This window comes from Aquila chrysaetos, chromosome 20 (genome assembly GCF_900496995.4).
Source record: "Aquila chrysaetos chrysaetos chromosome 20, bAquChr1.4, whole genome shotgun sequence".
NCBI classification, from domain to species: Eukaryota; Metazoa; Chordata; class Aves; order Accipitriformes; family Accipitridae; genus Aquila; species Aquila chrysaetos.
Window position 1 is genome coordinate 25,162,077 of NC_044023.1, and position 24,576 is coordinate 25,186,652.

The 24,576-nt window shown below is 42.1% G+C and overlaps 1 protein-coding gene across 3 annotated transcripts in view; it reads right to left on the reverse strand.

The window, feature by feature from the left end:
• FGD5 (FYVE, RhoGEF and PH domain containing 5) overlaps positions 1–24,576 on the reverse strand; it is a 119,748-nt gene that overhangs the window by 48,301 nt on the left and 46,871 nt on the right. For all 3 annotated transcript variants that reach the window (XM_030043953.2, XM_030043952.1, XM_030043951.1), the window contains exons 3-5: positions 23,665–23,794; positions 11,602–11,660; positions 11,461–11,491 (exon numbers count right to left, since the gene is read on the reverse strand). In XM_030043953.2, coding sequence (XP_029899813.1) covers positions 11,461–11,491; positions 11,602–11,660; positions 23,665–23,794 — 220 coding nt within the window. The remainder of the gene's footprint in view (positions 1–11,460; positions 11,492–11,601; positions 11,661–23,664; positions 23,795–24,576) is intronic.

Below are 24,576 nucleotides of genomic sequence, written 5' to 3' on the forward strand. Positions count from 1 at the left end.
TCCTGAGAAAAAAACACAAGTCCCAAAAGGGGCTTTTAGTGATCTCATGAAGGGTCAGGTAACTCATAACCACATACAAAGCCCAAGCATCTAGTCACAGCAGAGCTGCTGTTAAAGCCCTGGCTGCATCCTGTCAGAGTAAGGCCATCACACCAGGAGTTGTTCTTCCAGCAGGTTCACACTGAGCTCTGCTTCAGCCCAAGATCTAGTGTGAAGGAAGGCTTTAGTGTCTGACCAGTCTGTCCAGATCCATGCTGCGAATGTATTTTTTCACATGCTACTCTGCAAACCGTGAGTTATTATTAAAACCAATGTTTTTTCAAAGATATATTAAAAACATTCTCTGTCTGCCCATAGAAGGCAATTCATCAGAAAAAAAAAAAATGCAGCTGCTTTAACAATTGCTGGGAAGGTGATTCTGCTGGATGAGTTAATAGAAATGGCAGCTAGCTTTTTCCACTCAGAGACCATTTCCTGGCCTCCTACCCCACTGTATGTGATGTGGCCAAATGTGCTGTGAAAGGGAGCAGGGGCTTGATAAAAAGAAACTTCTAAGGTTGCACAGCTCATTGAAAGATGCCAAGCTGTTTCTATCTGGCCCTGAGCCAGGATGGGATAGGTTGAGTATCTTCCTCTGTCAGGATCTAGTGATCATGAAACCTAATGCCAAAAAGTCAAGTTCTGTTCCCTGAACTTTTAGGGACAATATTAAGAACTTCCTCAGGGTGTATTGGGATTTACCATGGCATTTCTCATGACTCTGGCTTCTGTCTAGTTAAGTTTTAGAATTACATGGAATAATTAAGGAGGAGTCTGAAAGAATTGATTTCCATGAAACTTGCTAATGTCCAGGTATGAGCAACTCAACAGAGTATGTTTCACTGGGTATCCATATTTTACATTAGATAGTCCACTTTAGTTTGATTAAATCAAGGTAGCTGTATTGATTTGAGCATGCTGGGGATCTGGTTGGTATGACTGTGGTCCTGCTGAAAGGTTCTATAAGCAACAGGAGAGCCTCTGAGCAAAGAACTTCAAAATTCCTCTCTCCTCACCAGTAGGAACTGACTCCAGGCAAGAGCAGTTTTTAGTCTCCTCAGATTCATTCCTGGCTTTTCTGTTGTAACACTGTCAACTGCAATGTACACACTGGCTCACTATGAACTGGAACAACTGGAATATCTAATAGATGCTAGCCAAAAGGAAAGTCACACATACACTATGTTTTTTTAGTAACTATGACAGATGAAGCATTTGTTTTCTGAAAAGCCACTAGAACTAGGTAAAAAAAAAGATCATGATGTCAATTTGCTTTTTTATTAACTATATCCTGGGCAAAACAAGATCATAAAAATTTCTGAGAGAGTATTATTGTGTTTCCTAATTATCTAGATCTGATTTCCACAATGTGTCCTGCCGCAGTACAACAAATAATCCCAACGTTGTGCTATTCCAGCTCCCGTTTTTTTCTGGTGTGTTAGTGAGCCTAACTACATATTTCAGCCAGCATACACTCTAGAGGCCTTCCAACCAACTAAGTCAGTCAATCCCTCTTCTGGATGCTTTTTCTAACTCAGAGGAATCTGCAACCTTTCAAAGTCCTCAGTCATCGTAATTAATCCAGACTGGGGAAAGGGAAAGAATCCAAAGGGTTCTTTCAGCTTATTGTGCCTGGGGAAGGGAATAGCTGTAGTAAGTTCACTACTGATGTGCTTAAGTAACCTATTATGTTACAGAAATGTCACCTTTTCCAAATTAACATGGAACAGCTCTGTATCTGTCCATTTTCCACCATAGCTGAGCAACAAGATTAACACTCCTTTCCCACAGCATCTCAGTGGATTTAATTAGTCATTAATTGCCTGCCCCTTTGATTATAATGAATTCTCAGACAAATTATTTAATTCCAGTTGCCTGGATAGCCTGATTCCTAATGATTAATAAAAAACCCGCAGCATAACAGTAATCACTATAAACATCCATTAAAAAAAAAAATTATGTCACTATTGAAAATGCTGAGTGCCTGGGAAGCCATTAATCAAATACAAAGTGCTTTTGCAGTCTCACTAACTCTAGTCAATCATGGCACCTAAAGGGCTCCACGTCTGTCACCCAAGCCCCATGTCTAAACACAGAAGGCACCAAACACTGAGTCCATATAATTCCCTGCTGGGTCAAATCTTTCTTAGAAAATAGCACCATGAACTGAAGTTGTTCAGTTTAAGGCTCTGGCATGATGGCCACAGAGCTCAGTCTCATCCAGGGGCATATGAGCCTACAGATCTCACTCCGGTCTTATGCCTATACTTCCACCAGTGTTTGTGTGTGCATGTGAAAGCATAACCCAAGCTGGCTAGGTGACACAGAAGGTTAGCAATTGCACTATAAAAATACATTTTTGAAACATAAAACTTTTCATTACATTTTGGGCACCCATAAACAAGACCTTTGCAGTCATCCAATGGCCAAATCCCTAACATCCCTGAAATAAACCCTACAAATAATTAAGTGAAACAAAGAGGATCATACCCACAGCCACAAAGGTTGGTTGGTTGTGGGTTTTTTTCTTCTTTTGTTTGTGCACATCACTAACTCACACAAGTTAAATATTTTTCCCCAAGAATGCCTCTGAATAACTTCTGGTCTCTGCTGCAAATGGAGACTGTAACCTGGAGCCTGTTATAAGGGCACAAGACACGGAGGAATGTGGGGTTAGTTTCAACAAGATCTTATGGTTTATGTGGAGCACTGCCTAAATATCACATGCTTGGCTCTTGGAGTAGAATCTGATACCCTCTGTGAGGTGATGAGGCTCAAGCTGGTTGCTGCGATGAGATGCATTAGAGATGCTGGCAGTGCCTGCTAATGGTAAGAGGAAACAGTGATTACAGGAGAGTTTTGGGAAAAAAAAAAAGATTTAGGTACCTGGCTCAGGGCTACAGAAAGGTAGCCCAATTTACCTGGGATCAGCAACCTGGAAAACTTTGTAGCAGGTACTTATCTCTAGGTACTATTTCAAAGGAGTCAGCAATGCCAGCAACCAGAGGTTTTTGGTAGAGCACTTAGCAAGGAAGTTCTCTGCAGGATTCAACATCTATGTGAAATGTGATATTCTAATCCAAAGGTAAAAGGGGTAGTTAATGGGACAAGAGTTAGTTCTGGGTTTTGCTTCCAGGATTTTGTGAGCAGATGCAGAAAGAGTGACTTTGTGTATTAAATCTCTCCAACAATGGGGCTGAATATGCTTTGGAGTCCAGCTGCAAAAACCAATTGTAGCAATCCTGTATGCATATCAACAGCCATTTTGCAAGATGGATACATCCCATACATATTGTGGTCCTTTCTGCATTTCAGCCCTGCTGCCAGTTAGCCTTTATCAGCCTGAGAACATTTAATCTTGCAGGACCCTAGTGAAAGGAAGGAAAACTAATCTCTTGTCAGCTAAGCCACTGCTTCAGGCCAGTAGTTTACCCAGGAGAAAAAAATGCCTGTATAAATATATATATATTTGCTATGTTGGGGGACTTCTCTTCTTTAACTTCTACTTGAAAATAATCCAGGGTACAGTAATTCAGTCTGGATCCAGAATATCTGTTTGCTTTTTCTGTGTATAACCGAATATGCCAAGTTAGATCAGTTCATCCAATGGCCCATGGATCCCTGGGGAACCAGGGACTACTGCAGCCAGTCTAGTAGGGGTAGTTAGGAAATGATAGGACTGAAATCAGTCTCTACCCTCACCGGAAAAAGGTGATGGTTCTGCCACCTGCAGTAGGCTGAAACCAACTGTGTATATTAGAAAGGCGAGTAGACTGGAGGAGAGAAAGTCAAGATTTTGACTTAATGGTGTAGCTAAACAGATAGGTCTATTTGAAAGACAACCTTTTAAAGTTTGTCAAGAAATGCTGATCAGTTGCTAGACCTCCTTCTTGGTTTTCTGTTGTTATTTGTTCATCTTCTAAAGCAGCAGTGTGTAAAATGCTAATCCAATCATAATGGAAATCCTAGTTCTTGCATATTGACTACAACAGCAGGAGAATAGAAGGAGAAGGGAGTACAACACCATTATACTGGCTTTGCCAATAGTAATTTATAGTCCTACTGTTTGACCAGCAGTTGCTCTGCAGGTAGGAATGGAGGTTCCTTCTCACTGGCTCTCAGCACTGTGTTCCCAGCATCAGGCCTGCTTTCGAGCTAGAAATTGTGAATTTCTAGTAGAAGATGGTGGTTGTAGAGCAAAGCCACACTTTAACAGTTCAAGAGAAATATCTGAAAGGAAAAGTATTTCTGTGACCAAAAAGGGTACATTATACTAGAAGGACCAGATAGCTAGACTCTGTGGCTGGGTTAGAAAAGCTCTGAATGCCTGCAGTCTAAGTAGTATGTTCCAGATCTTGGGTGCTGAAGCAAAGTCTCTACCTGCTCTTTGTTGCGTTGTCTCACTGGAAGGAAGGAAGCTTCTGCCTGCAATAATCCACAAAGCAGAATAGAGCTCAACTGCTTCCCACATTCTGAAGTATATTCCTGATGTTGATAATGAGGGGAAGAAATCTTAACTCAAAAGGAGCGTGATGCAGTGCTTTGAAGAAGCTAATCATCTGCTGTTCTTGCAGTCACCTGCTAGAGAAAAACTATATAAATTTATACCAACCAAAGCTCTGACCTCTAATGCTGTCATGGCTGAATCAGCTTCCCTGCTTATACCTCTACTCTGTTAAAGAACAGGAAAGGACCAATTGGTGAACAAATTCACCTAGGATATTTCTACAGTTTTCAAGGAGAATTCTGGTTGGTGAGATGTGTGAGTTTCCATTAGGGAACAGAGCTGAGGAAAAAAACTAAAAATGGAGTGTACAGAGCAGATGTGTTAGTGGAAAACCACGGCCATTTTTCTGCCTCAGTCCTCAGGTGGGGATACTGGCACTTCAGCTGCAGAAATCATGTCTGCACACAGCATATTTACCTTGCTCACGCCACAACTCCCACCTGGCATCCAGTCTTCTATACTTTTCAATAAATAATGAAACATACATGCATCCAAAAATCATTTTGCATGTATATCTAGAATTGTAATTGCTTCCCAAGTCAAGCTGATATTTTAATGAACTGATAATATTGGGCAGTAAGTGTATTTGACCCTTTGTGAGTGGGCCAGGGAGGACAACAGGAAATCTTACTGCAGCCAAAACTTTATACAGCTGAAGTCTAGACTGATTGCATAAAATGGTGCAGGCTTTTACAACCACTTTCACTTTTAAAATGAAGGTGGATTCCACAGGTACTGCATATTGCAGTCCAAGGCTCTTTCGGACACCTAGGCATTACACTTGAGGGGAGGGTGAAGAGATCAAAGAGGGAGAAGAGAGTCTCCATATTAAAGCTGAATGCAGGCATGATATGCTGTACAGTAAGCTGTAAACCAATTCTGACTCATGGGTGGTTCTTGGAGGTATCTTCATTACCGCCAGCAGCCTCTTTCCTAATGATGAAAGTGAAAGTGTCACCCCTGAATTAAAAAGTGGCACATCTCCTGTAGAAGCATGAGTGACCCTTGATCTGCACTGAGCAGTGATCTTCCCAGATTTCTCATTACTGAGCTCAGCAGAAACAATGCCAGATGAACAGCAGAAAATACTATCACAGCAGACACAATTAGTCTCTTATCCTGCCATTGCAGGGTACAATCTAGGTCAGGAACCCTGACCTCAACACACACTCACATGTAGTCAAATACACACATTCATCCAAAACACTGCAAATGAGTTTCAGAACTGGCAAGCTGTAGAGTATGCGTTGCGAATACTGTATCAGTGGGGCTTGTTACCAGGGAGTTGTCCTGATGCCAAATGTGCTAGTGTGATTTCCCTCTCCTTTTAAAAGATATACAGATTATCTGAAAGCTATTTTGGCTCAACATGCCCACTGCAGAATCTCCCTGCCTGATACATAGCTATTTTCCCACTGCTGATGAAGACAACAATGAATAAATAAATAAAAAAACCCCAGCCTACTGTAAGTGAGGGCAGGCTATTCTTTTGTAACAGTGCATCTTTAGGCTTTTATAAGAGCTTCAGAGGGTCTAACAGCTAGCTTTTCATTTAGCCAGCACGTTCCATTCACTAAAGCATTTAATTAGGAAAGTAATGACTTGATTGGTCCAGCAGAACTTTGAACATCATCCAAGAAATTCACAGTAGTAAAAAAGGCTCAGCCAATCATTCACTGGAAGTGTAAATAATTAGAAAGATGGAGTTCTGTTTTGTCTAACATGTAATAGTGGCTCCTAAATTAGATGTTTATTTTTTGTTCTTAAGAACATGCTGCCCACAAGAATTCTGGAAGTAAAGGTTAACTAGTGAGCCTGACTTCATGATAATCTGCATTTATGTACCTTTGAGTTAGTGACTTGAGCACTAAGATGATTTTTTTTTTATTTCCTAAGATTTATTTTGCAGTCAAAAGCCTTGGGGATGCCCATTCCAGGGTTGGATCCCAACCTGCTCCAAAGGTTGGAGAACCAGCATGTTATATCTATTCATATCATATTCATATCCATATCAATGCTGAGGAAGCATAAATCTGGGTCTTGGTGTTTCTAAGAATTGTGGCCCATTGTTATAAGGAAAATGCAAACCAGGAAACAGGATCAACTTTCTTTGAACAGGGAGGTGTTGGGGCTGGTGTTTTTTCAGTGCAGAGCTGTCCTTTTAGGTACCTTTATTCAGTAAATGCCTCGGAGGAAAGTAATAATGACTTCAAAGGGTTTTATGCACCAAAAGGTGATTTTATGTACAAAAGCCAAAGACAAAATAAATGTGAACATGGTACACTATCAAGCAAATGCTTGATCCCATAAAGACTGGGATCCTGAGGCAGAGTGAGTCACACTAAGTTTGATTTGTGTACATCAAGTAAAGTCATTTGAAATAGACTGGCTGAAGGGAAGCGAATAAACCAGACTCTTGGTCCTCAAAGGTGATGTGTGAAACATTAGGCTGAGAAAGCAACCTGCAGCATTTTTGTTCAGGAGCTAGCACTAAGAAAAAGACAAGTGCAGCCTGCATTACTGGGGAAGAAAAATAGGAGAAAAGAATGACAGTTTGAGAAGTAAATGATCCTGAAGGAAATGCAAAGACTAATCAACTTCGGAAAACTAAATTGTGAATACCAGGAGATCAGGCACTTGGACTGCAAGGCCTGGCCAGTCCCATCTGCTCAGTCCAGAATGAGTTCTTAACTCCCTGCTCCAGAGAACTGCATTACCTTTGAGTAGGGCAAGTAACAGCTAACCCTTTAGATTATTATCACTACTACCACACCAACTGATACCAAGTTTGTGAGCTAACACAATGTTTCCACTCTTTCAGTTCAATAGCAGAGTGGGTGTATGGAAATGTCATCGTTTTGGCAATCAATCAATTTATTAAAGTCTCTGCTGAAAGGCCAAATAGATTCTGTTATGCTGAATGAATAGCAGCTCCAGCCAAGCCTGGAAATGAGATGGGAAACTGCTCCTGCTGCAGGCTTAAGAAAAGCCTTTTTTCCTTTCTGAAAGCAGCTAGGGTGTGGTTTAGTTCCTTGCCTTTTTTACCAACATATGGGTTTATATAAGAAGATGAGACTTGAGACTTGAGACAAGCATTTAGAAACTGTTTTCTTGATAAAGTCCGTGATGGGGAACAGAGAGAAATGTTTGCCTGAGCTGAGATATGACTGTCAAGGAAGCCTTTGGTCCTAACTGGCCATGAATGGGGTGTTGTACCTTGAGGGCATTTTGGTGACTCTGTGGTTACTGGTGGTTGCTTGTGATATCTGCCAGTGGGACCTGTGTCAACAGCGAGTGCACAGCAAAGCACAATTTTTTACTGTTGTGACTATTCCTAACGCTATTCAAATATGCAAAAAGGAGTAATTAGATTATTGTAACTTTTTGCACTATGACAGTATTGAAAAGCCTCAGTTAGGCAATAATACTCCTGTAGTCTGACTGACTTACATGTTGTAAAACTGGTAAGGGTTTCTCTAGATTTCTGGAATAATACTCTGGGCAACAGGTGAATATAAAGGTCCAACAGTATTTGGGGTGGGAAAGGTAACAGTGCTTGGACTGTGGCTTTCTAGATGGAACATGATTGCACCAGGGAAATGTGCAGTTTATTTCTGAATGCCACTGCTGTAGGTAGCTATCATGCAGACATCAGCCTATAGCAGCAGAGATGGAGTATGCTAGGGCTATAGGCACCCGATAAAACACAGAAATGAACCCTCTGATCCTGTTCCTGTAAAGATTTTTGATCTCTTCTAAACTAAGGAGTGCCTGAACTAGCAGTCAAGTGTGAAAACAGACTGCCTGTTCCTCTCTTCTCCCTCAGTCTCTAACCCAGGCGCAATTCATACATTCTCACTACTTAGAAAGCCAACTCATAGAAACAATTAAATCTTATTTGAGAAAATTGCTTGTTGAGTCTGCCGAAAAAAGCCTCCAGTAGCCCCTAAAGGAGTATATGCATTTGGTGATGGGGCAAGAAGGATACTTTTCCACTGCAGAAGAAAATCATTAATCAAAATTGTGCACCCAAAATCTCATCCTAAAATTGATGCAGATCTTTCTGAACTTTCTCACTTGAGACAATGGGAACTGGGACAGGGAAAGTGAAGAGTGCATGGTTACAGTGATTCTGACATTTTACAACCTGTAAGCAGCTTAACTTTGCAAACCAATGCATTCATTCAAGGGTTTACTTTAGGCCCATCTCTTATGTTAGTTTGAAATTTTTACTCCTCTTTTGGTGCTTTAACTTTCATAATTAAGGAAATAATAAGCATATGCAAAATACTTATAAGATCCCTCTACTCCACTGGGATGGGCAGGCAGGGAAACAAAATCCCAACAAAATAGGATTCAGTGGAATATTCCTTTACAGGACTGAAACATATATAAAAACCAAACAAGTCTTTCCAATTAAAATTGATGACTGACAGAAGTAGAATAACTTGCCCAGTCATAGCAGTGCTATTACTGGTATCTTTTCCGTGATAAATTAACCAGCTGACCCAAACCTAATGATTAAGTATGATTAAAACAGAGCCAATTTCCCTCATGCCTTAAAACCTTAATTCCAGGACTGGCAGGCCAAGCTCCAGGTAATGTTACTTATTTTCTGTAATAAACATTTCTGCTTAGAAAGTGTCTGAGTTCCCCAACAGGAGAGCAGGGAGTAGTTACATTTTTGAGTCAAGCCAGGAAAACTCTCTGTTTTCATTCCCTCATATCTTTGAGCCAGCTCTGGAGCACTGCAGCAGATAAAATTAGCAATCAAGCAGAGTTTTTCCCTAACTAACCTATAAGCAGTAATTTTTATGAAGATTCTTTTTATTAGGGATTACCAACAGTTTGGAGTCCATCAAGCAGAAGAGCAGCATGCACTTGCATCCATAGTTTAGTTTCTAAACTAAAAAATTTTAGGAAAGATATAAACCAGAATCCCTGTCCCATGTCAAAGTTGTCAACTTGGAAAAGAGAGCAAAAATTACATTTCCTGTTCCTTCCAAATGATTTCTACAGGCAGAAGATAGGATTATTGTGAAAATGCATACATTACTCATCTACACACATAGCCTCAGAGCCAAATTCACCACACAAGGATTTACCAGAAGAAGGAGAAAAGGACAAAGTAAGTCGTGAAGGGACTGCGAAAGTCCTGAAGCATCCCTTTCCTGGCCCAGCAACAGCATAGGCAAGGTAGCCTGACAGTAACATGATGCTATAGCAGCTATGAGGGTGTGCAGCTATTCCTGCTGTGGCTAAAGGCACTGAAGTGCATTGCAAGATTTGGATCTATATATTGAAGATTTTTCAGGCCATGTTAGTGAGCCACTTTTATCTCCTAAAGGTATATGGAAAATACTAGGATATAATGCAAAGGAGAGGCCTCTCCTAGACACCTCCGCTAAATCCAGTACACTGTACATGCACTCTAGTACAGCCCTACATTTCCATGCTGTTGATAATGTACCAAAGTACAAATGTACTTGGAAAATTAAATACGTTAAGAATGTTTTAATTGGATGCATCTAATGAAGATGCAGAGTGGCTAATACTCTCTGTGCGTGGTAATTTCCTTTGTGTACATTTCTCTTCTATTTTGATTTAGAAACTGGCAGAGGCTTTTCTCTTTTTTTTCTTGATGATACTTTTGGAAATCTTAATTTCAGTAAGGAGATCTGTGGGTATTCTTAATGATCAGGAGCCCTGTAGTCCGCAGGTAAAGGAACCACCCTGGCTTCTCCAGGGGACAATGGATAACCACAACTGTGTCTCACTAGTGTCAGATAATGCGTTTGGCTGTGCAGAAATCAGAGGAAAGCCAGGATAGATAAGGCAAATGGCTAGGCAGGTTATCACCGATGTATCAAAATATTGGTAGACGCCAGCTAAGCAGCTAAGTCCCCTGAAGTGTTTTGTTCCCAGCTGACCAGCTTGGCAGTTTCTGATTTTTTGAAATGCAATCATCTGCAAGGTGTTTGTCACATATAAGGCTGCTCTCCTGCCTCTGCTGCCCAAGCCTGAGAAGGCTCTTAAGCTTTGGCAGCTTGCTTGAGAGGCACAATGAGCAGGCAGCAATACAATGCTGACGTCATTACTTTTTCTCTCCATCAGAGTTCCTGTCCACTGCTAGGGTTTGGGGTGTCCTCCAAGGACAAACTGGGGCTACTTTTTGCCTTCTCAGGGAACTTCTTTCCAAGGAGCAGTGGGCATGCTTTTTGTGGTGGCTATTATTCCCTACTGCCTTGCAACTAACAGCCAAGAAAGATGTTGAGAGTGAGGCTACCTAAGCTGTGTACCATTCTCCAAGGAAGCAGTGGCAGCTCTGTTAAAGGGACACAAGGTCTTCTGGGACAAAGCCACCAGTGGGTTTATACCATACAAGAGCTCTCTATCAGGCACTACAAGTGATTCTCTGTGTGTGTTCCCTCATGAGTTTCTGACACCAGAGTCTGTATTTTGCCCATAGTGACTACCTGTGTCACAGTGTGGATATCCAGGCCACACTGGGTATTACTGATATTGCATTACCATAAAAAAGAATCTTAAAAGGAAGCAGAGTGCATCTGTTCAAACCAAATCTCCATGCTTCATAGCTCTGCTCCTGTCTAAAGAGAGAGGGTTCACCCCTCTTTATCACCATCTCCTTCTCTGCACTAGGCTTACTCTGCATCTTACACCAGTCTCAGAGCCCCAGTAAGCACTGTTGGTCAACATTTTCCCTGTGAATGACAAATGCTAGATTTGAGGATCTGTAGCAAGAGCAGATTAGTGGCAGACATATTCTTTGCAATGGTTCACAGTAAGCCATTCCTCCTCAAATTCACCTCAGTCCCTTCAATGCTTTTATGTCTTCTAAATTGCAGCTAAGTAAAACGGCAATTGGGTTTCTGTGATTAAAATGATTTACTTACCATACGTAACAGCTGGAGCATCTCCACATATCTGGGGAAAGAGACAAACTTTTATTAATTGCCGTGAAACCAATGCTGAAGGGTGGATTGCGTAGCTTCAGTTTTAGGAGAGCAACAGATAGGTTGTAACAATGAACTCACACTTTTTCTGAAGACATCAGCTCCTGGGCAATGAGGTAAGCTCTGGACTGGCCTTCTTTCTGTCAACAGCAAAAACCAGAGACAATTAAGAGATGTCTCTTCCAAGAAGTAAAGCAGTGTTAGAGAGCACTTTGAATTGACATATTCCTTCAGTAAACATAGTGACCAGGCTTTTATTCTTTGTTGTTCAGTGTCTGGCATCCTGGAGTCCTTTCCATGATAGGGTGTTTCCGCAATTCAAATACTAATAATATAGTACAATATAATAGCTGCCAAGGCAGATGTCAAGTTTGAAAACTGTGTTCTTATTGAAGAAGGAGAGAAATTTTCTATTGATTTTTACAGGTCCAAAATTTGTCAGAGAAGCAGAAAGTGCTTATCTTTGGTTAGGCTAGCTTCATGGCCATTGAGGCTCATACCATGTGTTTAGTACCCTTAATTACATGGAAAAGGGAGTTCTTTATCAAAATGGTCATATTCTAAACTGTTCTGACTGCTGTGAGACCTGTGGAAGCAAATGGGGCAAAGGGCTTTATTGCATGCTAAACAAAATGTCTAAGTTAAATGGCCGTAAATATCTCCAGAAAGCAAACAGTTCAGTACTCCAGCAGACAACATTGTTTGAAATCTCAGTGGCATCTACTTAACTGGTAGGCATCTTAGAAGACACAGAAAACTGTGAAAGAAGCAAAGTGTATGGCTCTGAGGTGCAAGTGGCTAATTAGGGTATTTTGCTCCTATTTCATGACTCATATTTATGGTAAGAAATGGCCAAAGCATGGAAATATTTACTGAAAGGAAACTACTGGGAAAAGTTTGACTTATTTAGCAGTGGTGAAGTAGGGAACTAAAACAGTAGTCTAGCAGTAGTAAAGAAAAGCAACCCCTCACTGACCTAAAGTGGACTCAGGGCAGATGAGCTTAGCAGCAAGACTTTGTGACATTGTTTGCCAGACCAGTTATGCTGGGAACTCATTGCTTACAGGTCCTGCTTCTGAAAGCCTACTCAGGAGAGACTGGGACTTGCTGAGATGTGATGCAGTCCCTTGGTGTAACCGTCAGGTGGGAAGTTTGTGGCTATATTTCCTCCATAAATTCTGCATGAGGGGGCTGCTAGGGGTCAGGGAACATAAAGCTTAATTGGGACCCCTCATAGAAAGTATTGATAGGACCCCAAACCCAAATTCAGCTTCCCACAAATGCTGGCTTCCCAAATCACACTTGATGGATCAGATACACAATTGGGATTTACATAGCAGATCTGAGCAGTAAAAAATGTCTAAGCCAGTTCAAGCTAAATGCATTATAGACTTTTTACTCTCTTTCCCTCCTCCTCATTAGCATTTCCTTGAGTTGCAGGTGTTCTGTCACACGGAGTATCTGAGTTGCTCAAAGTCCCTTTCCATTGTCATGGTGAACCATCTGCCATGTTTTGTATCTATAGAGGGACCAGCTTCTGGATTTCAGGATTTTCTCCCCCTCTCAAATTTTCTGGCTCATTCTGCCTGCAGTAAGCTGCAAACAGTGTAGGAAAGAACAAAACATTCCCTGTAGTGCTGGAAGCTGAAATTCAGTCATGTGGATACTGGAGTGTGAAAATCCCAGTAGCAAGGTCAACTGAAACATAATCGAAGCAATTTCACTGCCCAACATCTGTAAATTAAAAGAGGAATTTGTGATGGAACAGAATTTACATTTTTAAGATTCTTCCAGTTTTAAAAACTTTAGGTATTCATTACAAAAGCAAGGAATTCAAGCACCAACAAGTGAATTCACCACTGCCTATTCCAGAGGAACCAAGGGCCAGTCAAGCATGTTGCAAATAGATGTCAGTATTGACTGCACACATGAGCAAAGGAAAGGCTTCTGCTTCCGTGAGGAGACTAAAAGATCCCTTGCTGCTGCATAAATTTTCACCCTGGGGGTGATGGACCCCAAGGAGGATTATGATCCGATCAGTAGTGAATACAAGTGAAAAAGAAGTCCTTGAACCCTGATGATGATGGGTTAAATGAATGAGGCTTCATGTATAGGAAATGAACAGTGTCACAGTGACATTTTTTTCATCTTCAGTTTATTTCTGTGTACTTTTACTGGGAGGCAACTGAAGATTGCAAGAGCCAAAGGAAATACCGAGAGTGAACTACTCATCAGTCTCAGATGTCTAATCCATCTCTCCTTTAGCACCAGGAGTCTGAGGGTATATGTCCCCTAGTTCTTTGTTCCTTTTTGCTGATGGGTGCCAAAGAGCATGCTTTGAATCACTTACTTTTGGAGAACCATACTACAGTTTAATAAAGTGCACTAGAAAGATCTTACATTTTTTCCTTAGTTTCACTTTCCTGCTACAAGCAAATATTTGATTTCCCCTTTCCCCCTGATTCCACTTTGTGAACACCTCTTGAAGATCATGATGTGCCTCTTCTGGTTGTCCCAACTGCTGTAGGAACATGCTAGAGGCACTGATTTTTCTGTTCTCTTTCATTTCTCTACACAGGCATAGCAGAGCAAACGAAAAGGGGTGTGTTTCTTTCTGGGTCACCTGGCCCAGTGCTGGCTGTCCAACACGTCCTCTGTGGACAAGCCTGGCTCGGCTGTACCAAGAAGCAGAGTGCATTTCCCCAGCGGGCCAGGCCCACATTCCCTTGGCATACACACAGTGTCGCACTCTGTAATTCCTCTTATGATTAATATGTCTTAGCCAAGAGACAAAAGACAGGGACCCCAGTGTCACATGGCCTGTCTAGGGCGAGTTTAAGACAGTGTCTCTAGGCGTTGCCTGTCTTGTGTTATTTAATTGCTGTTTGTTTAACCAGGAAATGAACTCTGAGATTGACGACAGTGTCCAGGGACAGACTTCTGGGAATAGGGGATAGAGGGGGTGCAGGTCCCTCAAGCATCAAGTTTCTGAAACAATGTCCAAGCTATTATTATAACATTGCCAAGCTGCCACCTTTTTAGTAATCTCTATTCCCTGCAGCCAGTCCTATGCCCAGCCCTGCGGTATGGTTCCTTCCCAGTTACCACTTCAGAAGCTGCACTCCAGGCCTTACTGCATGCCTCTGCTTAGCAGATGGAGGCGATGCAGCCATGTGGGGACCCCTGGCTTTCTGCTTCACTGAGTCTTCTTGTCTCATAATCTCATCACCCCATCCTCCCCAAAACCAAATGCTTAATAAAGTGATTGCAATATACAGTCTGAAATTGCAATATATAACCGAAATATCTCCCCGTTCTCTCCACCCTGAAAAACATGCTGGTGCCGGAGAGGTTGCAAGCACAAAAGCACTTGAACCAGGTTAGGAGCTTGTACAATTGCTACAGCTCAGCTGATCAGCGTAACTTGCGAAGCAAAGGTGATAATGTGCATTCATCTCTCCATTGGCTAACAAACTGAGCCCTACAGCCCTCCTCCAAATGGATACCAAGTTTACTGATGGAAAACTAAGACCTAGAGATGACTTGTGACTTGCTCAGAGTTTCTCCTTCTCCAACAGCTGATGTTTCCCAATGTATAATGAAGCACACCACCATCAGAAAGCTTTTGTTTAGAACAATAAAGACCTAAAAGCCTGCAGCTCTTTACAGAGCACACATGTGAGCACAGCTGAAGTTAAGTACTACTCTTAGGTAGTTCAAACTGAGAAACTTTAGGTTTCATGTCCCTTTTGTGCCTTCTGATAGAACAAACATTTGGGCTGAGAAAGGGCAAGTAGTGAACAGTGGAGGAAGGTGGCTAATGGCCCATGCTGAGTGTGTTAATGTGCTATTTAACTGTTGCAGGATTCCCTTCTCTACACGGTAGTGATTCCGTTAATGTAGGGATGATGTCTCCACACGGAGTCGTTTATACGCTCAGACTTTGTTCTGAGCAATGCCAAGGCATCTGACGTGGGCCCTAACAGGCCATACTTTGATTAGATGGTGCTTTGGTGACAGTGCCAGTCACTGCCCTGTGAGCCCAGTGCCAGCTCTCAGTTGTGCTGACCCAGCTGTTTGCAGGACCTTGATAAGAACCAGACTGGTGTCCTGATGTAGCTTAAAAAATTGTGGGGCTGAGGGAAAATCTGCCTCCATGGGGCTGTAATGGGTTTGTATGGCCTAAGAGCAGCACAAGTAGATCACAGAACAGTTTACTAAAACTGAAGCATTAGTACTGTGCAAGCCACTCATCTGGAGTACTCGGGGAGTAACCTTATGCATTTCAAAAGCAGCATAACTAGTCAAGACATAGAAGCATCAGCTCTGTTCTTGTGTGTGCCACTGGCTTGTCATGCTGACATGGACAAACTGCATCTCTTCGTGCGTTTTCCTGTGTGTGTGTGTCTTATTTCGCAGACTCCTCAGGGTAGGTGCATTGTAGCTGGATGGTACCTAGCACAAGACTGCTACTGTCACAATCAGAGGCTGACAGCAGTTTGCAAGCTTCAGCCTCTGAGCTGAATGACTTCATAATGTCCCTTTTGTAATTATTATGAACTATGTAGCAGTTCACAGTGATGTCACAGTGGTGCCAACAGTAAACTGAGGCATTACAAGAACAAGTGACTTTTTCAGGCTGGCTCTGTGAATCAGTGAGAGAGAAGGAAAAGCAGTCCACATCTCCTATCTCCCAGGCTCCTTCCTCGAAGAGCTGGATTGCAGCTCTCCTGGGGAATCTGTGTAATTATATAAATCAAGAGATGTCCCTTGAAAGGCGTCTGAATTAGGTGCTTCCTCAAGGCATACAAATCTGTCATTCCCAACTCCAGGACATGTTTCAAGGGGGTGGGGTTTGTGTGTGTGCATGTGTGTGTGTTTTAATATGTGAAGGTTAAAGGTTTGCAAAATAAAATGGTTAATGGAGTCTGGAAACTAACCCCACCCAGTGGAAATGGATGAGGAGTAGCAAAGGCAGTTTCAGGTACTGCTGCCATGAGACAGTAGCCGCCCTGCTTGTTGTGAAACCTTTGTGGCTAAGCTTAGTGTTCCCTGTTTGTGTGGGGCACAGGTCCCATCCATCTGCCATACTGGGTTGCTGCCCCCCTTTTCATCTACCACCTTTTATTTTGATACCTGGGAGAAGGGTGGAGCATCTTACCTCCAGTGCTGCCTTCTCACAAATACAGCATTAGGAATCATTTCTGTATGAAGTTCCCCTTTGTGGCCCGCCCCCCAGCACACCACCACATAATAGTAATGAGCACCCCTCCAGTCTGGCTAGGATTAGATATATTAAACCTAAAGTCCTAAATGACTAGCCAGAATGCTTTGGGTTTTCATTGGCATAAAATCCAGTCACATCTGGTCTGAATTCCCTTTCTTTTATACAATTTTGCTCTGGTTACATGCTGTTCACCTCACTACAGACTTTCACATTTTGCCACCAGGGTAAGATTACATCTCTCATATGCTGGCTATATGCAGTTCCTTGTAACATATTGCTGGTTTTAGACTAAACTCGAGAGTATTTGCGTACAGATTTGTTTACTTTTACATTTTCCATACAGTTAACTGGCAGACAGATCTGTGTTCTGGATGGAAGAAATGCCTTTATGTTCCAGCTATGGCTTTACTCCTTGTCCTAGGATTTGTAGTAATTTATTTCACGAGTACTTTATAGACTATAATTCTTACTGGTATTCACCCAGATTAATCACATTCTTTTCTTATTATTCTTCAGAGATTCCCTTCAGTTCTTCAGATCAAAGTCCCTCCTGTGTTACAGACCAGTTTAAGAGAGCATTTTTAATTGTTCCTTTGCCTAGTGGCTTAACGTAGGGTTTGCTATATGTCATTCCTAACTATAACAGAGTTCTTAGAATAGCTGATACTGCTACAATATTCCTAGGACCCCATTTACCCAGCCACTGCTTTCTCCTTCCAAAGGCACCCTGTAAAGGAAGACTCAGCCTCATCACTGTGGTGCAAATTGTGCAATTGATTGCAGTCTAAATGCCTTCCATTGACTGTTGGGGTTATTTTTAAGCCTGTTACTTTGTTTGATCAGCATACCTTTAGCAGGTGTGTGACACAGTCTGGATTAAGCAGCATGATGGAAATAGCTCTTGAAGCCCAGTCCAAGGCAACACATTTTATAGTGTTGTGATAGGACCGTCTGCACAGCTCTCTGCAAGATGCCGGAAAAATGAATTCTTAAATTGGCGGATGGGTTCCTGGCCCTTACCCATCCCCACAGAACCCAAACCTGGTGCTTCATCTTCCTGTATTTCTTCAGAAAATTTTCACACCACCATGGGGCCTCTGCTGCATCTCCCTGCTGTGGTTTGTCCCACAGGTGTTTGCCCTTCCCCAAGCCTAACCTATTGCCCCAAGTAGAGCTGTTAATGTAGCAGTAGGAAGGCAGATGCATTCCTGTTACTATCATCTCAGTGAATCCCTTGAAAGGCTTGATCTTCCCACAATGAACCTAAAGGCTAGCACCCAGCTTTCTGCCTTGCCTGCAAGTTTGATGTCTAATCTGCATCAGATGTTTTTTTTCTCCTCTCTGGATCCAGCATAAAAATCACTCCTCCCTGCTGGTTCCTTATCTTCAGCCAGACGGAGGGTTAGGTGTGATAAAAGAAATGTCTTGGGGGTCCCTTCAGTTTTGTAACAATTGGAGGTTGTAGGACGTTAGTGACAAAAGGGATCAACTGGCCAGAAGATCCAGCCCTAAAAAGTACCTACAAGAAAGGAACTGTGTGAAGACTCTTGCGTGAAGATTCTGACACTAAAATGAGAGGCTCAAGACATGGAGGGGTAGCTGATGATCCAGCATGTGCAGCATCTTCCTCAAACTACCGAGGCAATTAAAAAACTCAGATCATAACCAGCAAGAGGTGAAACCTACCAGCATGTGTTGATTTTAATCCATTTCAAACCATGGAGCTGAGCTTCTCAAAAGTAGACTTTCAAGATTATATTGTCTCTATTTCTGATCTTCTTTTTAAAACTGGAAATTCTGAGAGTGCTACAAAAACTGTTTTGCCAAAGAGAATTCTGTTTGAAGTTGGTGTCTAATCAAATCTGAACTATTATTAAGCTCATTTTGCCTTTAATTCCTTTAATGCTCGTTAGCTGGGTGGGTTCAAGATGGATTTATCTGGTTTTAGCAGTAAAAAAAAATCACGAAGTTCAGGTTTGAATCCACCTCAATGATGAGAGAAAAAATCTGGGGTTCTACATCCTGGACTTTGAGCATTTGTCTAGTGAGTGAAGGCTCAGAGGTAGGAGATAAAGAGAAAGTCCTTCTTTTATTTGATACAAGTTTTTTGTTCCTAACTGGAATCCCTAATTCAATTTTTTTTTTTTCTGTAGGCAGCTCATATGCCATCATATAACCTTGAGACCCCAGTACAGAAAAGCCATGTGTCACCTTCTGATAAATTGGGAGGGATTTAATTAAATGAACATATATAAAAGACACATGAATGAGAAATGGCGCAGGAGCTCTTCCAAATCAGCTTAGCAGGAGGAAAAAAAAGAGTGAATCTCCATCAGTAGTGTAAGTGAAGGGCATAGCTTTTTATAGTGTAACCAAGTAGAATCACAAAGGTTGAGAAAACTTACAGCATCCCCTGCCTCTGAGTTCTCTAGGTTGTTATCATATGCCAGCCGACTGAAGAGAAGGAAATCAAGTGCTTATTTTACCAGAAAGAATCAATTTTCACTGTTAGTCTTATACAGAGGAATCAAAACCACCAGGTGACTTCTGATGACAAATGCTCATCTTCTCAGGGTCTGAGGTACTCCCAGTGGAATGAAAGCAAAAATTCAAACCCCATCTCCTGTTTTATGCTGTTTTATACATTTTTATACTGGCCCCATTCCAAATAGGTTTTTAGTAATAAAAATTCCTGTAACACAATAGAGATGAAAGCGCCTCTTGTTTGCTCTTTAAAATAAAGCTGATAATGTAAAAAATACCTCAACATATATTATTGGCTATAATTGAAATTGTTTACAGAACAGGGGTTCCAGCAGGCCCTAAAAATTTTGCCACATTTGTGTGAATCTGGTCCCCAGGAGAACAGGGATTCAAAGGAGATGAGCTGTTGAAACAATACCAGGAAATGTGTGTACAAAGCTAATTTTTAAAATTATATTTACTTACAAAAATGGGCGTTAAAAAGAAACATCAGAGGAAAAAATTCTGCTGCTAACTGAAAGTCTTGGGATTCTCCAGCAAGCAGGCTAGGAGAAAGCAGGTGAGAAAAACAAAAGCACGTTGCTTGCATTCTGGTACAGGAATTAATTCATGACAATGAAAGGCAGCAAGTAGACTCCAGATCAATGCAAATGAAAGTCATAACTCTGAACAAAAGGAGGAGATTTTATCATCTAAGCAGTTTCATGACTTTATTTAAACTAAGTTTCCCTGAGAAGGAGAAAAACAGAAATCAAACCAACAAACCTAAGAAGGTTCTTTTTTTGCATCTGCGTACGTGTTTTTTAAAATCCAAATTCAGCTCTTAGTAGCCCAGCCCCAAACGGTTGTTTTAACAAGATTAGCTCATTTTGAAATCCATGGTACTATTTTTGGCATCCAGACCAACATGCCTCTGCCAATTCTCCCCAAGTGACAGTGCTTCTGAACTCTTTCATGTTGTACAGCCACTCTGTGTTGTCCTGAGGATTTTGGTCCAAGAGATACATCACTTCATCAGGGAGCTGGACAAGTTCTTTGTGCTTTGTCACTACAGAGACAGGTTTTCACAGGGCATCTAATGTTCCCTTGGCACCCAGAATATTTGCGTGAGAAGACAATAAAAGGAGGCAGGAGCAGTAGGGCAGGAAAAACAGTCCTCTGTCAGTCCTCTGTAAAGACACCAGTGCTTTCTGAGACAAGAGCTGTGGACAGATGGCATTTATCCTGTTCACTCTTAATTACAGTGAACTGGAAGCCCTTGTCTCTGACAGAGAATATGCAGTGTGGGCTGCATGAGACATTGGAAGATTCCTGTATCACTATTATTCTGTGGCTGGTATGGGCGAAAGACAACAGTTAATAGCGCATCCTTCATGTCAGAACCCTGCGCTGACTGTTTTCCCTAGGAAATTGGGTCTTCCCTGGCCATCTTTTAATTATTGCTTCACACAGCCTGCAGCAGTGATGCTGAGGCTGTTACAGAGTAGCAAGAGAGTCCTGATGCTAAGTGGCCTCCAACTACCCGATCAGGTGTCTCCTTTAATAGATTGGGTGCTGGGGACAGCTGGGACACACAGGGTTTGATAGGATGGTTCCCAGGACCCCCTTAGTCTGTCCAAAGTGATGCCTGCCCTAGTGAGGCTACAAGAACAAAGACGCTCAAAGTTGTCTCAGTGCCACTTTCACCTCTAGATCTTTTCTTGGTCCCACATACAAGCACAGCCCCCTGACTTGGCTTACTAAGCAAATGGCTTATCCAGGGATGAAATTACTGCTGCTCCAACATCTTTTTAGAGTCTGCAGCTAGAGGCCAGTAGATTGCAGAGTGGCTAATCTTCCTACCGCCAGAATTATAACAGGCAGATCAGATTATGTCTTTATTTCCTGGCCTGCTTCTTGGCAGGGTAAATAGCCACGTGCACTAATTCATCAGCCAGCTTGGAAATATGGCCTGTACTCAGATGGAGCTGTTTTAAGACAGCACCCCACGAGCTTGTGGAACTCTGGTCCTGTGTACTGTGATCCTTGCTGACAATTAGCTTGGGAGGCAAACGCCAAGCAATCAACCAGACCTGTTCTGATGTTCTCTATCAGGCTTGTGCAGACATTTAGTTTGTGTTCGCCTGAAGAGTGGGAGGGATACCTCCAGTTAGACTCTGAAGCACATGCTTGTTCTCTAAGTGCTGCCTTCTTCTGTGACAGCTACACAGTGTGGTTACCCCAGCACAACAGAACAATTAAAATGCATGAGATGCAATAAGGGAGACATTTAGAAAACCATCATTTCCTTGTGTCTTGAGTAAAACACTACAAAAATGGCAATAAAATTGGTTTTAGCAGCCTTGAATTTGCTTCCAAGTGTATAGTGATTGCATGCATTTCCCTTGTGAACTCAAGTCACAATTTTGTTGTCACTTCTCCACTGGCATCACAACTAAGAGATGCTGAGAAACCTGACCAGCTTAGATAACACAGTAGTGTATGCTCTATAAATGCTAGCGGTTTGTCAGCTAACTAATAGAACTGAAAAGAAAAATATTTTTCATTTAACAGGGAATGTAAGAAATTTAAAGGCTTTTCCCTTTCCAAAACAGTGTGAAAACAAACAACAGAAAAAATTTCATGAATCTCAGAGGAAAAAAGATAAGGTTGCTTGCAACTTTCATTTGTTTCATGTCTGTAGGGAGATCAAACCACAGTCTTTCCCACTGGTAGCAGAGGCAGCTCAGCACCCTGCAAGGTAGACCTAAAAGTGATACAGCATACAGGGAAATCAAAGGAAGCTATTCTCCCTCAGAGATTAGAGCAACAGCAATTTCATTTGCCCGTCACAGTCATTCTGCTTGCAGTTTCTTTTTCTGTTTCTCAAGAACTGGTGTCCTGGTAAGGGGAAAATTCTGCTCCCCTCTCTCTACACCTGCCCTTAAACAAAGCTTCATATTCTGGAAATGCCTGAAGAGATCTGATCTTCCTACAATCAATATACTTATGCTTGTCCTTGACAGAGTTGACCCTTACTCAGCTATAATTTGTTTTGGAGGTGCATCTGCACAGACTTTTGCAGGCTCTGACACATGCCAATGACCAGACACAAGCCATCTACGATCAGGAAGCCACATCACTGTGAGACCAGGCCAAAATGAATGGCAGAGAGAGGTGTAGGAAATCAGGATTTGTTATTTCACTATGTAGCCTTAGTTCCTGGGGCTCAAATTGGAAGGCTTCAGAAGAACATACCCATTTGTTGCATGCATACCAAATGGACTATGCACTGGGTGCTTGTACTCAGAGACACAATGTTAAATTGTTAGGCTCATATTAGGTTTTAAGAACACACACACACAAATTTCTGTGAAAAGCAAAGACAAATTTGTGCCTAAAACTGCTCGATGCCATTTTTTTAACAACTGCACTGTTAGTCAGCTTACTGGAGGCTAAAACAGACTTGTATGGTCTTAAGCTGTGGTCACAAACATAAGTGCATTTTCCCATGATGAGAGAATTTTGAGATGGCAGAGTGCTATTAGATAATTTACTCCATCTCCCAGCCAATGCAGAAGTGGTCCCAATAATGTATTTGTCATTGTTTTATTCAATGTAGTTTTAAAATTTGCAAGATTGCAGCTAAATCCTTCTTCTGAGTGAGACATTTTTGCTGACATTCAAGTCAAGCCTTTCCTGCTGCCTGTGTTGCTTCCACTGTCCATCTTAGGACTGTAGTTCTTTGGTTTTGCTATATGCTATAAGAGTACTGTGTTCAGCTCTGGGGTCCCCAACATAAGAAGGACATGGAACTGTTGTAGCAAGTCCAGAGGAGGGCCACTAAGATGATCAGGGGGCTGGAGCACCTCTCCTATGAAGACAGGCTGAGAGAGTTGGGGTTGTTCAACCTGGAGAAGAGAAGGCTCCCAGGAGACCTTATAACAGCCTTCCAGTACCTAAAGGGGGCCTACAAGAAACCTGGAGAGGGACACTTTTTACAAGGGCATGTAGTGATAGGACAAGGGGTAATGGCTTTAAACTGAAAGAGGGTAGATTTAGGTGTAAGGAAGAAGTTCTTCCCTGTGAGGGTGGTGAGGCACTGGAACAGGTTGCCCAGAGAGGCTGTGGATGCCCCATCCCTGGAAGTGTTCAAGGCCAGGCTGGATGGGGCTTTGAGCAGCCTGGTCTAGTGGAAGGTGTCCCTGCCCATGGTGGGGGGTTGGAACTAGATGATGTTTAAGGTCCCTTCCAACTCAAACTATTCTATGATTCTATGATATGATTCTATAGGGGTAAATTGTTGCTAGTGCACTGGGGGAGTAAAGGATTGATGGCTCTGACATTTCTAAATGAGTACCAGGCAAAGAGCAGAGAGAGTTGAGAATCCACATTCTGCAAATTGTTTCTCCCTCTCCAGGTTTCACGCATTCCCCATTTTCAGTTCTTTTTACCTTGTTGATGAGGCTGGGATCACCCGGGCTGCTCTCGTCATCTTCTGAACTCTTCTGTTCCTCATCTGATGTGACGACCTCCATCGGTATCACAGAGACTGGGCACACCTTATAGGGCTCGGTGTAGGCACTGCAGAAAGAAAGAACAGACCAGCTCACTGGTGTTATTCCCAGCACTACTGCTCAGACATAACAAATGCACACATTGCCCAGAGTTAACCAGTCAGGGGGCAGGGAATCCCTGCAGACCTGCTAGGCTTGGAAAGCGAGATTTCTCAAGCTTTGTTTTTTTGCTGCCAGGTTCAATAGCAATCATTTAGGCAAGTAGAAGGATCTGGAAGGAGCAGTGGGAAGTTACTGAACTTGTTCAAGCTTCCCCAGAGGATCAATGTTCTGGCTCAGTTTGGAGCAAAATGTTCATACTTAGTTGCAGCCAGAACTGCTTTGTTTCTCCCTAGTCTACCCCTCAAAATGGATGTAATAAAAGCACACTAACATCTCAGTACTCATTAAAAATGGAACTTAGATATTGTACCAATAGGTTTGCTGGGAAAACATCAAAAGGATGAGAAAAGTATAACTGTAATACCAATGGCATCAATTAAAGCACAAGGTACTCAGATCCCAGAATCCTTGAGTTGTTTCAAGCGAATCTGAATTCAGCTCCAGAAACCCGGAGAAAGCCAAGCGATAAGAGTACTGGATCTGGTGTGTAATACAGGCCAGTGGCTTCCCAGCATTTTCTTTTAGAAAAAACCCCATTTTTTAAAAATTAAAATTGCTAGTTATTTCAAAACCTATACAAAGCATGACTAGAGGTAGGTCTCCAGACAGTGTCTGCCCTTTGCCTTAGAAAGGTGTCTTTTATTGCTGATCTGAATATGCCTAGCTCCAAATTCCACTCACTGGATC